This window comes from Mauremys reevesii, linkage group 8 (assembly GCF_016161935.1).
Source record: "Mauremys reevesii isolate NIE-2019 linkage group 8, ASM1616193v1, whole genome shotgun sequence".
NCBI classification, from domain to species: domain Eukaryota; kingdom Metazoa; phylum Chordata; order Testudines; family Geoemydidae; genus Mauremys; species Mauremys reevesii.
The window spans coordinates 109000345-109016043 of NC_052630.1; the positions used below are offsets into that span (position 1 = coordinate 109000345).

Consider the following 15699-nt stretch of genomic DNA (forward strand, 5'->3'; position numbering starts at 1 on the left):
TCGCGCCCCCGCCCGTTCCCCACACACCGCAGCGCTCCCGACAATCCTCTGCGCCTCAAGCGCCTCTCAGCTTGTTGCCATGGAGACCGAGTCCCACAGGCGAGAGTTTGACCCGGAAGCGGAACTGAGTAGGCCTCGGCGGCGACGTCCGGAAGTGAGTTTCTCGGGAGTCGCGGGCAGCCTATTTTTGGTGCTGAGAGTCCGCGTGGCAGGGAGAGGAACTGGCTACTGAGGTAAGATCGAGACCCAGCGCCGCTACCCACCGGGCCCCGCAGCCCCCCCTCCCGCGCAGATTGGGGGACTCCGCCCGTGCAGTCCCCTTCTCGGCCAGATCCGGGCTCCTGGGTTCCCGCCTTGCCCGCTGCTGGCACGGGGCTGCGGCTCGTCTTCCTGGGCCCTAGTGGAGTGTATATCGGTGCTGAGTTAGTCCTGGTGTGGGGGGAGGCGCCCTGGAGTATTTAAACGGCGAGACTCCCCACCCCTACTGCTTGCATCCGAAGAAGCGAAGAAGTGGGTATTCACCCACGAAAGCTCATGCTGCAAAACGTCTGTTAGTCTATAAGGTGCCACAGGATTCTTTGCTGCTTCTACAGAACCAGACTAACACGGCTACCCCTCTGATACTTGACACCCCTACTGGGTTCACTGTGCTGCTAACAGACCGACCGGACCTTATTCCCCGCCCTCCCCTCCCCCGCTTCCAACCTGCACGGTGCCCGCCCGCCCTGGACCCATTATTCAAAACCAGCTCCGTGAGTTTCCGTAATCCAGCACTTAGTGTAGCTGCGTTTGTACTATGCTTTAACGGGACACTGACTACTTAAAAATCACACTTCTGTTTGGAAACCTTTGCTGTTACAGGTTATGCCTAAGGCCCCATCCTGTAAGTACTTAAGGTGAATATCTGTGTGCGCTTCAGTAGTCCCATTGATTTCACCCATGAAAGTTTATGCTCCAATACGTCTGTTAGTCTATAAGGTGCCACAGGACTCTGTTGCTTTTTACAGATCCAGACTAACAGGGATACCCCTCTGATACTTGACACCATTGATTTGACTTCTCATATATTAAATTACATATGTATGAGTGCTTCCAGGGTTGGGTGCTAAAATTTCTATAATTGAAAGAGATTAGAAAGGAGGTGCTGTGAATCTGAGCTGTAGTTAACTTTAGTAAGTTGTGTAAAACGGTTACCCTTTCATGTCTTTGAGTCCATCTGCCAACTTTTGTGGTTGTACACTCACATTTTCCACATAGCATAAAGGAAAACATAACAGCCATACTGGGTCAGACCAAAGGTCCATCTAGCTTCAGAGGGAATGAACAACTCATACAAACAGGGAACGTGAATTTAATGTTCCTCTTGGAGGAATTATGTGCCTAAAAATTCTGCACCTAATAGTTGAAAATTCTGCATATTTTATTTGTCAAAATAACACAATATAATTGTGCCAGTTAAATTACCAAAATAATTGTATTTCAAAATATCTGTCAGCAAGTTTGTCTGTAACAATACAGACTAGGAAAAAAGAATATGCTGGTAACTTTTTTTTTTTGGACAAATAGATTCCTTACTAGGCTTATTAATACAGAACTTTATGAAATTCTTTTAAATTGCAATACCAGAACTATTTCGTGCACCTGTCAAAAGCAGTGCAAAGGCTTGGGGGGAGCAGAGGCACCTGGGAGTAAACCTGGAGGGGGTTGGGTGTAGGTGAAAGGTTTTTCTTTGTGGGGGGATTGTTATGGTGTTAGGAAGCCTCCCCCATATAGACCCTGGCTGACCCCATGCCTCTCCCATTCAGTCAGGCACGTCTGCCCCTGTCCCCGCACCCTCTATTCCCATGGATCTCTGCAGCCGCCCTCCCCCATCCACAGGCTTAACACTGTCACCCCACTAGCTCCTGAGCCCATGCTCCAGTCTGTCCTGCCCCCTGCCCACTAGCCATTCTGAACCTCAGTCTGTGACACAGACACACACCACACCCAGCACTCTGTCCTAACCTGGCTCCGCAGGCAGGGTGCTGTAATGAACTCTGCCCCTGCCGCACTGAGCATAGAATTTTATATTTTCCCACATAAAATATATTTTGCCTAATAAGTGCTGCAGTTCTGCCTTTTGCCCACCAGAGGCTACCGTGGCGCTAGAACAGCGGCATGAATGCAGCAGGCTGTTCTGGCGCCACAGTGGCCTCTGGTGAGCAAAAGGCAGAACTGCAGCACTTATTAGGCAAAATGTTTTTTATGCAAGAAAATATAAAAAATTATGCGAGACAGATTAATTCTGCGCCTCTGCATATATGCAGAATTCTCCCAGGAGTAGAATGTGCAGGGAGCAGAATGAAACTGACGTAGCTTAAAGTACTATCAAATGTACTGAGTAAATACAATAGCACCTCAGAGTTATAAACACTTGGAATGAAGGTTGTTCTTAACTCTGAAATGTTTGTAACTCTGAACAAAACGTTTTGGTTGTTCTTTCAAAAGTTTATAACTGAACATTGACTTAACACAGCTTTGAAACTTTACTATGCAGAAAAAAAATGCTGCTTCCCTTAATTTTTTTAGTAGTTTGCATTTAAGACAGTAGTGTGTGTGTGTGTGTCGGGGGGGGGGGGGGCGCACATTGTGGGGAAGGAGATTGCATCTCTACTGCTGCCTGATTGCGTACTTCGAGTTCCAAATGAGGTATGTGGTTAACTGGTCAGTTCGTAACTCTGGTGTTTGTAACTCTGAGGTTCTACTGTAGAGAAAATGGAGAAATATTTCCCCTAGATTTCATATATAGTAACTTGAAGGATTATTTGTAGCAACAAGCAAAAAGTAAAAAAATAGGGTTGCGTACATGATTTTACCTCGGTCTTTAATAAGTGCAGCATTACAATAGTCTTTATTACATAGCTTTTTATATGAAACACACAGAGAGAGCAGAATAGTATTCTCGCCCTCATACAAATGAAAAATTGGTTGAATTAATATTACTCAAACTTTCAAAAGGAAAAAAAAATTGTGTTGAGACCCAGCATAAAAAAATGAGAATTTCTGGAAAACTGTGTGTCTGAAAACAGGACTGTGAACACGATATCTGTGAATACAGTAATAAAAATCTATTGGAGGAGGAATTTCAATCTCAGCACTTCAGAACTACCAACATCAGACAGCAATTCCCAGTCAAGGGAGCAAAGCACATGTGCACACTCCCTCTCTGCATCTAGCATCATATTCCTGCACAGGGAACATGACACATCCATTCTGCAACCAACTGTCTCTTTTGGGCCAGGCTGGGAACAAGTCAAACTCTCATCCATCCTTATGCACCTCTGTATCTACAGAGGTGAACATAGTATGAGAACCTGAATAGAACAGAGTACACATCACCTTCATCTGTTTCTTTCTCCAAGTTAAAGATGTCAGGCTACGAAAATCAGTCGTTGTCAGAGTCTGAGTCAGAAGAATCGGTCATCACTGACAAAGAGGTAAACTTAATGCCAAAGGATTTGAGCAAAATTTCCCCAATGCTGTGGGGGGGGGGAGGAGGAGTGCAGATTCCCCTGGATGAGAACACCTAATGCTACACAATAAAGGGGGTTGCAGTGGAGGCATCAGTTAGAACATCAAGCTTCCCCAATTAAACTAGCAGTGTTCCACCACAGCCTATTGTGTGTAGGACGGGTATCTGCAGAGAAAGATCAGCCCTTCTGTCTCGAGGCCTGTTGCGGGAAATCAGCTCACATTTTTTATCTGGGTTCTTATCCTCTATCCATCAATATGGTGTGTGAGCCCCTGACATGTTCTGCCTTTATCCCCTCCCCTTTAGTAGGCTGGCTTTCCTGATTATGGATGTGCTTGAGTGATAAGTCCCTGCCTTGGCCCAAGTGTTCAGCCCCTGGCAAGGGACATAATCCATCTTCTCTGGACCAATCCCTGACCAAACTCCTTCTGTGCAGCTGCAGGCAGCATTTTCCAGGGGTGCCCTGAAGCCAGGGCTGAATGTCGTGCTTGAGGGGCACAAGAAGGCTCTTAACAATGTGGTGAGTACTGTGTCTGTGTAGGCTGTGACTCTGGTGTGTGCATGCAAGTGCTTATATGGGAGGAGTTTGCTTATGAAGGTTGGGCTTGTACATGTGGCTACCTATAGGAATCACAGAGGTTAGTGAATTAAAAACTCTTAGACCATATATTTAGTTACCCCATACATCTTTGGTGGGGAACACTGCAGTGGTAAAGGGTGGGTTTCTTATGGAACTAGTACTGCCGTACCAATTTCCTTTTTACACTATGAATTCCTTAAGTGAGTTAAACATTTTCTTCACTGCTGTGATGTTGAGACACCACGGTTGATATTACTGATTGACTTTAGCTTCCATGTAGATTACAGAATTTTTTCATTTATGATTTCATGGCCTGTGGCAACTATCAGGTTATCTCAAGTTGTTGGAGACTCAGCTGGCCATACTGAGGTTTTGGTGTTTGGGTTATGATTAAACACTATAAGGTTAGATAGTCAACCCATATCATGGACCAATTGTTAGAGCCCTACACGGATACAAAATTTGGATCCGCATTCATCTTCAATCCGCAAACATGGTCCATGGATGTGCATATAAAGTGGATATTGGCAGATTTGCTGGGCTCTACCAATTGTTGCCTCCACTCCAGGATCCTGGGAAGTAGGTAGATTCCAGCTGAGGGAGTCCAGTAAAGTAACTTTTCTTTGCCTTTTGGGGTTTTAATTTAGTGTTTGGTTCACTTGAAATTTTGTAGAATGTTCTACCTTTGCCACAAGGCTAACCTACCAAGTTTGAAGCCATTATGTGTCTTTTTTGTGACCCTTTAGATGGGTGTATCCAAAATCAGAAACTGAACTTCCATTAGGAGTTCATCATAACTATGGTTTGACTGCCATTACTACATAACTCAGTTCCCTAGTGCATACTTGCTCTCCCAGAACAGCTTTTGATGTACCAAAACACTTTCTGGAGCAGTCTTGTGGGGACACTGAACTGGTGTGTGGCAGGCACGTGTTTAGGGATTAAAATACCTTGCTGAAGAAAGATTTTTAGCTTGTGGAGAGCTTAATTGAGCTGGGCCCAGTTTGTTCCAAAATGCACTTGCAAAAGGTCAGTAGAGTCACTGGCTGGTTGGTATGTATGCCTGCCTGACAGTGTTGGATCACTGCTCCCAACACTCACACTATGCTAGTGTTGAGCTGTGCAGAGTATGTCTACACTGCCATTGGAAGGTTTGATCTAGCTAAATCAAAGCTAGCTTGAGTAATAATAGCAATGAAGCTCAAGGACTTGCTCTTCCCACCCAGACCCTGGGTACACACTTGAGCAGCCTCTGCCTGTGCTGCTGCAGCTTCACTGCTATTGTTACTTGATTTAGCTTTAATCTGGCTAGATCGGAGCTAGCTCTGGTATGTCTGTACTTGCTTCAGTCACACCTCCAAATTGCAGTGTAGATATACCTGTAGAAGCACACTCATTTGCTTTCATATTAACTTTAGATTCTTTAATAGTAGTGTTGTCTTTGCATGCCCAAGAGTGTAGTGAGTACTTTCCACAATCTAAAATCAGGTTGCTGTTGCATGAAAGAGTGGGAAGCAAGGAAGGAACAAAATTATAAGATCACACAATCACTCATTTAAGTCATGGACCTGATCTGGTGTTGAACCCTGCCTCATTTCCCCTTCTCGGGGTTCTCAAACTACACCCAGACTCTTGAGTCAAACACCCCTTCTTGGGGTCTGGTTTATTAAAACATCATCACAGTTAAATGTCAGGTTAAGTCAAAACAAGTCTTTCCCCACTCTGCAGTTTTTCCCCCCAAATTCAATTCATGCTGCCTGGCATTCCCTCAAGCTGCTTCTTAAGGCTTTTCAGCTCCTGCCCCTCATTGCAGGTAGCCTTTGCATCTAGCTGGTATGGAGAGCCCCCTTTCTGGTCCTCTTTGACCCTACCTTGCCACAGGAATCTTGCTGCTCTCTTAAATTGAGTTCAGCAGACAGTCTTATCTGCTTCAAAGGCCATCACCTGGGGAGGCAGCTAACAAGTCAAGAGTGGGGTTGATCCCAACTCCCTTAAAGGGGCAGCCCATCCTAATATAGACATTATAGAATTGCTAGCCTTCAGAAGACAAACTTGTTTTGTGTCTTGCTGTTAATAGAGCTGTCCTTTCTTTTTCTAGGATGGCTTGAAGCAATGTTTGTCCGAATTCAAGCAGCACCTAGCCTGGGTGGAAAGGCTGGATGTGACCTCGGGTCAGGCACCAAACGTCATGAATCCAACCTCATATCACACACCTGACAAAGCCACCATTGACCCTGAGGATGACTTCCAGAGAGAGATGAGCTTGTGAGAGGGGGCGACATTCTCATATGGGGCCCCAGAGTCATACCACACACATGGTCTATCCACATACACAACTCTAGTGTTGCATCACTATCACATCTCACCATGCACTGCACGCTTTCAGTGTCATGCCTTCCATCCACATGCCGATGTCACATCACTTTCAATCCCTAATGCATATACATGTGTAACAACTCAACATCCATGTGTCATGCTGCTATAAACCGTCAAAATATATTCCAAAATAGATCAAGATATCTTGAAGCTTGAAATCCTTCCATGTTTTGGATTCTGAGATTTTGTGCTTTACCTCTTTTGGCAGGCCTGGATTATAAAATTATCAATCATGAGAAAATATTTTAGTAATACAAACCTTGGTTGCTACTTAAAATAGACTCTTAAACTGTGCTTTATATTCAGATAATTTAAATCTCTGCTAGATAAAAAAGCTTACATTTAAAGTATGAAATAAGTGTTGAATTTTCTTAAGAAAATTCTTTCTTATGAAATTCAAATATATTAAGTTCTCTTTAGAGAACTGCTTCCTTACAAAATATAAACTTTGCGGGGGGGAGGAGGCGGGGAAGTATATTAAACCATATCAAGCCATATTTTATGTGGAAGGCACTCATACTTTAGTAATGATTGGCAGTAGAAAATCCTAAAATTGATATTTTTTTTAATATCTGTGACCTCCTAACCAGAGGTCTTGAGGTAATATCCCACATGAAAACAGACTATCTCCTTGAAACAAATACAGTGAAATCCTCCAGACTGTCTTAATTTCAAGGACATGAGAAAATCATGGGCACTGCAATTTTTTTGTACGTGGTGGTATTCTGTACATTCTAAACCGACATTAAATTTGCCAGGATAGTTGCACAATGTAAACAAATTGCTGCCCTGTTAAACCAGTCTTGTAGAAAACTGTCTCCAATGGAACAGCAGCAGCTGCATAGTGGTAACTAATTTCCATGCCTAATTAAACAGATAATTTCTTCAAAAAATAAATTAAATAAAAAACACCTGTAGTACACCACTAAAGTTCCAAAGTGAAAATGGAAGTTCCTGTAGCATCTTGGTGTCATTGCAATTCTGCCTATTTTATGGTTTGCATTTTACAGTACAATTTGTAAAATTGTAAACTGCATGTTAACCAGAAAAACAGGAATAGAAATACAACATGACCAATGTGTCTAATGTTGTTGGCACCTTAATTTCTGGGCTCTTCGCATTTTTAATGTTGCTCTGATATAGTTTTGGGATTTCATGTAAATTTTATTTATCTTGCATCAAATAGCTAATATGAGCAGAGTTCCTGATGTCCCTGTCCAGTGTGCTTTAGACCTTACTGTTAACTTTAACCTGCTGTCCCATTGTTTTCCTAGTTACCGTCAGGCCCAAGCAGCGGTGCTGAAAGCCCTGCCTTGGCTACATCACCAAAAAGTCCCCACAAGGAGGCCAGATGATTACTTTGCAGAGATGGCCAAATCTGACCAACAGATGCAGAAGGTATTAAACCTGGATTGGCATTGGATGTCTTTTCTTCCTTCAGGTTCCCCACTGTGGGTTTTAGACAACATAAAGCACAAACTTTAAGATGTATCATTGTTCAATCAGTGAAACACGGTCAGACCTGAGAAGTCTGTCAGCACATATGGAATCCAGACTAGTGATCTAGTCTGTCTTCAAGAGTGCCCTGTGATAGATGCTTCAGAGGAGAGTGCAAAGAATACCAGATAATGGACAATTTTGAAATAGTCTGCTCACAGGGGAATTGTAAAGTGAAATATAAATGATTATAGTAGGGAACTGGAAGTCAGGAGTGAACTGGATACATCAGATATTTTAATCCAGAGTCTGACTGTTAGGTTCATATTACAGAATTTGTTTTTTATAATATTAAAAACACAGGACTCTTTTTCCCAATGTTCTCATGGCCTGACAGAATCTTCCTGAAGCCCTGACCATTATCCCCAGGGAATTATGGCTTGTTGTGAAGGACTTCACTATGAAAACAAGTTTTTCTTACTGTTGTTGGTTTTCTTTGGAAGAGCAGAGGTTTATTCTTATGCTTCAATTGTTACCTCCATATACTGCAGAACTTTTCCAGTAAGAATCTCTCTAATCTTGGATTGATTGTATAATTGCATTTTTACTTAAAATCCAGTAAAAGCTTTTAATTGTTTGGGGGTGAGGAAGAAGGGGAAAGATTGAATTCTGTGGTGGGGAGGCCAGTGAGTTCACGAACATTATCCAAGATTCAAGTCCCTTCTAGGGGAACTGCTCAATCTCATCTATAAATCCAAAAGGATTGGGCAAAAGTGATAGCTTTGTCTCACTCTGTTCAGTAAGAACTTGTTCTCTTGAGGCTACACTTGACCTCTGTACATGCCATTAATCTTCTGGTCAAATCTGGGTTGAAGAAAACCAGAAGGCCAGGAGTTTCTGAAGTGAGCATTCCCAACCTTGAGTTATCGGGGAGGGGGGGGGGGGGGAGAGAGAGAGATCTAAAAGTCAGTGCATGCAATAGAGAATTTGGCACTGGGTCTAGGCAGCAGCCTTAGGAGGACCTTGGGGATTTAATAAATATAGACTACATTTAGTGCATAGTGTAAAGATTTACAACATGTTTTATTTTATACCTGAGTAATGGCCCTACTGATGTGGCTATACGAACCATGAGCTGGATAAGCCATATCTTCCTTTGCATAACAAGCATATTTGTTTCGTTTCCTAATAAGATTCGACACAAGCTTAAGAGCAAACAGGCAGCAATGGAGAAGTCTGAGAAAGCAAAACAGCTTCGTGCACTGAGAAAATATGGCAAAAAGGTGAGGCGGTGGAGAAACTTATCGGGCAAGAAGGGAATTCATCAGTGGCAAGACCCTGGACCTGTGGGTGGTGATCCCAGCTATTGTTTGAGAACCCAGAGAGTGAAACCTCTTGGACAGCATTTCCAGCTGTTGTCTGGGGATACAGCAAGGGAGGGCCTTGAACATGAAGCTGTTTGACCAGTTTACCACTTCTGTTTGGGGGTGTGGAGGGGGAAAATATAAAGACAGTGGAGCCCTTTGGGAGGGTTTGGGGCAGTGGTTCTCAAAGTTTTGTACTGGTGACCCCTTTCACATAGCAAGTCCCTGAGTGCGACCCCCTCCCCCCCATATAAATTAAAAACACTGGTTTATATATTTAACACCATTATAAATGCTAGAGGCAAAGCAGGGTTTGGGGTGAAGACTGATAGCTTGTGACCCCCAGTTTGAGAACCCCTGGTTTGGATATAGTAGGGAGCAAAACCCATATTGTCTCTTGTTACAGGTACAAACAGAGGTTCTGCAGAAGAGGCAAAAGGAAAAAGCAACTGTGCTGAATGCAATCAAGAAATACCAGAAAGGTGAAGTCATCAGTCTCATCACAAGAGAGTGCTGAGGGAGGGGGAGGAGGACAGTGAGATAACAGAGCACTGCAGCATGTGGGGTGTCATTAGCCAAAACTGGAGAGGAGTGAGTTGGAAGAGGGCATTGCTGAACATGGATGGTGCCCAGGGCAGCAGTAGCGGAAGCATAAAGACTCTTAAATAGGCATTGCCTAGTGGGGGATAAAACTGCCATTAACTAATGCTGTAACTCTTACTCACATTGGAAATTCTTCTGTCTGATTCAATGTAGCAGCTCCACAAATGTTCTGCTCTTGCAGGTCTCTCTGACAAGCTAGATTTCCTGGATGGGGAACAGCCACCACCACATCAGGGGAAGAAGGAAGGAGATGGTGGTCAACGAATAAAGAAAGGGTGAGATGGGGGAGTTAGAGGCATTGCAGCTGGGGCCCGTACATCCCCATCTGAGTCTACAAAGCTATTTTTCAGGATAGTACCAGGCCCCAGCTATCCCCGAGATGGCAGCAGATAATTCCTAGCTCTTAATGCTAATGTTCAGTCTTATGAACCTCAGGGAGGAGTTGTTGCTGATAGCATACACTTGCAGAGAGGAAAAGCTGGTTATAAACAAGGTGGGGCAGAGACTGGAGTGTCTTACATATTTTTGCCCTTCTCCAATGAGAGAGGGAGACAAATGGGTCTTTTCAACAGCTGGAAATAAATCGGATGGAATCTAGAGTGACATGAGCATCACCTAGGAGGAGCTGGATGGGAGCTTCCCACATTGCATGTGTGCTTTCAAGCGAGCTCACTGAGGGAGGGTAGTGGGGACCTAGCAAAGATGACTGGTTGTTTCTGTTTCAGACCAAACGCCAAGCGACGTTACAAGAATCAGAAGTTTGGTTTTGGTGGGAAGAAGAGAGGCTCAAAATGGAACACACGGGAGAGTCACAATGATGTATCCAGCTTCCGGGCTAGTGTGGCCCACAACAAGGGCCCTGGGAAAGCAGGGAAAAAAGGTTCCAATGTGAGTGAGAAGTGTGTCCTACACACTACCAACCCTGTGCATTAGTAGGAGACGGGCCCTGGCCACAAAGGGAATAGCTATATGTGTGTTAGGAGTGGCACATGTACTGGGTGTATAGGGGGCTGGGGGCTATGGGCTGCGTATTTGGGGATCAAGACTGATTAGCTGGTGGGCAAGGCTGGGCAGGTTGGTTTGATATGAATGGGGGAAAGCAAATTCCATGCCAAAGGGAATCGTGTCCAGGTGAGTGAGAAAATACCATGTTTATCCCTACCAGTGTTCTGAACCCCTGCATCAGAAAACTGAAAGGTGAGCATCATTGCTCTGATAAGGCCCCTTCTTTCCCATGCTATAAGGCCAGAAGCAGGGGGTGGGTTTCATAGATTCAAGGTCCCTTTCAGTCCTAGAGAGGTCATCGAGACCAGTCCCCTGCCCTCATGGCAGGAACAAATACTGTCTAGACCATCCCATATAGACATTTATCTAACCTACTTTTAAATATCTTCAGAGATGCAGATTCCATAACCTCCCTAGGCAATCCATTCCAGTGTTTAACCACCCTGACAGTTAAGAACTTTTTCCTAATGTTCAATCTAAACTGCCCTTGCTGCAGTTTAAGCCCATTGCTTCTTGTTCTATCCTTAGAGGCTAAGATGAACAAATTTTTTTCTCTCCTCCTTATGACACCCTTTTAGATACCTGAAAACTGCTATCATGTCCCCTCTGTCTTCTCTTTTCCAAACTAAACAAACCCAATTCTTTCAGCCTTCCTTCATAGGTCATGTTTTCAAGACCTTTAATTATTCTTGTTGTTCTTCTCTGGACCCTCTCCAATTTCTCCATCTTTCTTGAAATGCAGTGCCCAGAACTGGACACAATACTCCAGTTGTGGTCTAACCAGCCCAGAGTAGAGCGGAAGAAAGACATCTCGGGTCTTGCTCACAACACACCTGTTAATGCATCCCAGAATCATGTTTTTTTTTTTTTTTGCGCAACAGCATCACACTGACTCATATTTAGCTTGTGGTCCACTATAACCCCTAGATCCCTTCCTGCCGTACGCCTTCCTAGACAGTCTCTTCCCATTCTGTATGTGTGAACCTGATTGTTCCTTCCTAAGTGGAGCACTTTGCATTTGTCTTTGTTAAACTTCATCCTGTTTACCTCAGACCATTTCTCCAATTTGTCCAGATCATTTTGATTTATGACCCTATCCTACAAAGCAGTTGCAATCCTTCCCAGTTTGGTATCATCTGCAAACTTAATAAGTGTACTTTCAATGCCAATATGTAAGTCAGCAAAGAGTCTTGTGGCACCTTATAGACTAACAGACGTTTTGGAGCATGAGCTTTCATGGGCAAATACCCACTTCGTCGGATGCATGTACATGGGTATTCACCCATTTCGTATTCACTCACGAAAGCTCATGCTCCAAAACGTCTGTTAGTCTATAAGGTGCCACAAGACTCTGCTGCTTTTACAGATCCAGACTAACACGGCTACCCCTCTGATACTTAATATCTAAGTCGTTGATGAAGATATTGAACAGAGCTGGTCCCAAAACAGACCCCTGCGGAACTTAACTTGTTATACCTTTCCAGCGGGATTGGGAACCATTAATAACTACGCTCTGAGTACGATTATCCAGCCAGTTATGCACCCACTTTATAGTAGCCTCATCTAAGTTGTATTTGCCTAGTTTATTGATAAGAATATCATGCGAGACCATATCAAATGCCTTACTAAAGTCTAGGTATACTACATCCACCGCTTCTCCCTTATCCACAAAACTCGTCATCCTATCAAAGAAAGCTATCAGATTGGTTTGACATGATTTGTTCTTTACGAATCCATGCTGGCTATTCCCTCTCACCTTACCACCTTCCAAATGTTTGCAGATGATTTCCTTAATCACTTGCGCCATTATTTTCCCTGGCACAGAAGTTAAACTAACTGGTCTGTAGTTTCCTGGGTTGTTTTTATTTCCCTTTCTGTAGATGGGCACTATATTTGCCCTTTCCCAGTCCTCTGGAATCTCTCCTGTCTCCCATGATTTTCCAAAGATAATAGCTAGAGGCTGAGATACCTCCTCTATTAGTTCCTTGAGTATTCTAGGATGCATTTCATCAGGCCCTGGTAACTTGCAGGCATCAAACTTTTCTAAGTGATTTTTAACTTGTCCTTTTTTAATTTCATCTTCCAAACCTACCCCCTTCCCATTAGCATTCACTGTTAGGCATTCCTTCAGACTTCTCGCTGAAGACCGAAACAAAAGTCATTAAGCATCTCTGCCATTTCCAAGTTTCCTGTTACTGTTTCTCCCTCCTCACTGAGCAGTGAGTCTACCCTGTCCTTGGTCTTCCTCTTGCTTCTAATGTATTGATAAAAAGTCGTCTTGTTTCCCATTATTCCTCTGGCTAGTTTGAGCTCATTTTGTGCCTTTGCCTTTCTAATCTTGCCCCTGCATTCCTGTGTTGTTTGCCTATATTCATCCTTTGTAATCTGTCCTAGTTTCCATTTTTTATATGACTGCTTTTTATTTTTTAGATCATGCAAGATCTCGTGGTTAAGCCAAGGTGGTCTTTTTGCCACATTTTCTGTCTTTCCTACCCAGCGGAATAGCTTTCTTTTGGGCTCTTAATAGTGTCCCTTTTAAAAACTGCCAACTCTCCTCAGTTGTTTTTCCCCTCAGTCTTGATTCCCATGGGGCCTTACCTATCAGCTCTCTGAGCTTACCAAAATCCACCTTCCTGAAATCCATTGTCTCTATTTTGCTGTACTCCCTTCTACCTTTCCTTAGAATTGTGAACTCTATGATTTCATGGTCACTTTCACCCAGGCTGCCTTCTACTTTCAAATTCTCAACGAGTTCCTCCCTATTTCTTAAAATCAAGTCTAGAACAGCTTCCCCCCAGTAGTTTTTTTTTTTTCCCAACCTTCTGAAATAAAAAGTTGTCTGCAATGCAGTCCAAGAACTTGTTGGATGGTCTGTGCCCCGCTGTGTTATTTTCCCAACATATATCTAGATAGTTGAAGTCCCCCATCACCACCAAATCTTGGGCTTTGGGTGATTTTTTTTTTTTTTTTTTAATTTGTTTAAGAAAAGCCTCTTCCACCTGGTTAGGTGGCCTGTAGTAGACTCCTAGCATGACATCACCCTTGTTTTTACCCCTTTTAGCCTAACCCAGAGACTCTCAACACTTCCGTCTCCTATGTCCATCTTCACCTCAGTCCATGTGTACATTTTTAATATAGAAGGCAACACCTCCTCCCTTTTTCCCATCTATCCTTCCTGAGCAAGCTGTACCCATCCACACCCACATTCCAATCATGTGTATTGTCATCACCGACTTGGTGGGATAACACCGTTTTGCCCTGACCCTCCTTTCTCTCTGCCATTATAGCTCACGCTCCCTCCTATTTCCGACCCGTCTCCCAGGTCTCCATGTTCTCCACTTACCTGTGGTCTTTGCTCACCTGTCCCTGTCGAACCCAGTTTAAAGCCCTCCTCACTAGGTTAGCCAGTCTGTGCCTAAATAGGGTCTTTCCCCTCCTCGAAAGGTGAACGCCATCTCTGCCTAGCAGTCCTTTCTGGAATAGCATCCCATGGTCGAAGAAGCCAAAGCCCTCCTGGCGACACCATCTTCGCAGCCAGGCATTCACCATCACGATGCACCTATCTCTGCCCAGGCCCCTACCTTTTGAGAGGAAGAATAGAAGAGAATGTCTGCTCTCCAAACTCCTTCACCATACTCCCAGAGCCCTGTAGTCACTCTTGATCCACTCGGTGTCACACCTCGCAGTATCATTTGTGCCCACATGGATGAGAAGCATGGGGGCTGGATAATCCTCGACAATGCCTCCGTAACATCTCGGATACGGGCCCCCGGCAGGCAGCATACCTCCTGAGATGAAATGTCAGGGCGACAGATGGGCGCCTCCATCCCCCTCAGAAGAGTGTCTCCCACCACCACTACACTACGTTTCCTATTCGCAGTGATGGCAGCAGACCTCCCAGCCTTAGGGGTATGAGGCTTTTTCTCCTCTACTGTAGGGGGTGATTCCTTCTCTCCTGTATCAAGGAGAGCATAACGGTTACCTATTTACACCCCCCACCCCACCCCGGATGTCAGTAAGTGAGAATTGCAAATCAGTCTCTGCAAACCACACCAGGATCTGGGTAGAAGCATCCATGCTCAGGTGCTCTGTCTGGCTACAGGCGCAGGTGGAGGAGACAGAAGCAGTGCTGGCACAGGTGTTGCGGGTCTTCCTAACCATCGTAGGCCTCCCTCTGTCAAACTCCCCTGTCTGCAGCCCCCGTCCGCTTCACTTTCAAAACCAGAAATCTAAATTTGTCATTCTCTTTTTACAGAAGAGACCGGGCAGAAAGATGAGGCAGAAAATGAAGAGTCGAACCTGATAAGGATTGAGTGGGATAGACCCTGCTTCTCAATGGCTTTGGTGTTTAGTTTCTATGTATGTATGAATTGCAGTTGTTCCTTCTGACATTGGAGTCTTCAGGCGGTTCTAACTGCTGTAGACCAAGCTGGGTGCCATTTGATGCACATGGTTGCAGTTGAAGTACATGTACAGTCACTAATCTTTTTGTACTGTTGGTTTTCCTCCAAGATTTTTTTTCTGCTTCTCAAGCCTTGGGCCTGGCATATGTGACCTCATTAAATAGTGTGGACAGATCTCATTTGGTTCTTGTATCTTCAGTGTTGTGTTTTGAGGGAGGGACTTGAAATCTGTCCCTCATTGTGACTGGGATTGGAGGATCACCGTGGCTCTTTCCACAGCTGCCTTTGGTAAAAGTGGGGAATTTAACCTCCAGGTCAGACTTAATAAATACTGGCTTTGCTACAGTCACAAGCCTGGAGCCTGTCAAAAGGGTAGAGCCTTTCACAGGTTGTTAGTACATCCACTTGGACGTGAGCAGT

At 44.3% G+C, this 15699-nt stretch overlaps 2 protein-coding genes across 3 annotated transcripts in view; one reads left to right on the forward strand and one right to left on the reverse strand.

The window, feature by feature from the left end:
* Nucleotides 1-112, reverse strand: part of CFAP57 (cilia and flagella associated protein 57) — a 143901-nt gene extending 143789 nt beyond the window's left edge. For both annotated transcript variants that reach the window (XM_039486527.1, XM_039486525.1), the window contains exon 1: nt 28-112. The gene's annotated coding sequence lies outside the window, so the exon portion shown is untranslated. The remainder of the gene's footprint in view (nt 1-27) is intronic.
* On the forward strand, nt 92-15458 carry EBNA1BP2 (EBNA1 binding protein 2). Its single transcript, XM_039486531.1, has 10 exons — nt 92-233; nt 3402-3476; nt 3948-4031; nt 6190-6356; nt 7742-7865; nt 9098-9187; nt 9675-9750; nt 10053-10146; nt 10597-10759; nt 15132-15458. Exons 2-10 carry the CDS (start codon nt 3408-3410, stop codon nt 15177-15179), a joined length of 915 nt encoding a protein of 304 aa, XP_039342465.1. The 5' UTR covers nt 92-233; nt 3402-3407; the 3' UTR covers nt 15180-15458.
* Nucleotides 15459-15699: the final 241 nt, after the last annotated feature.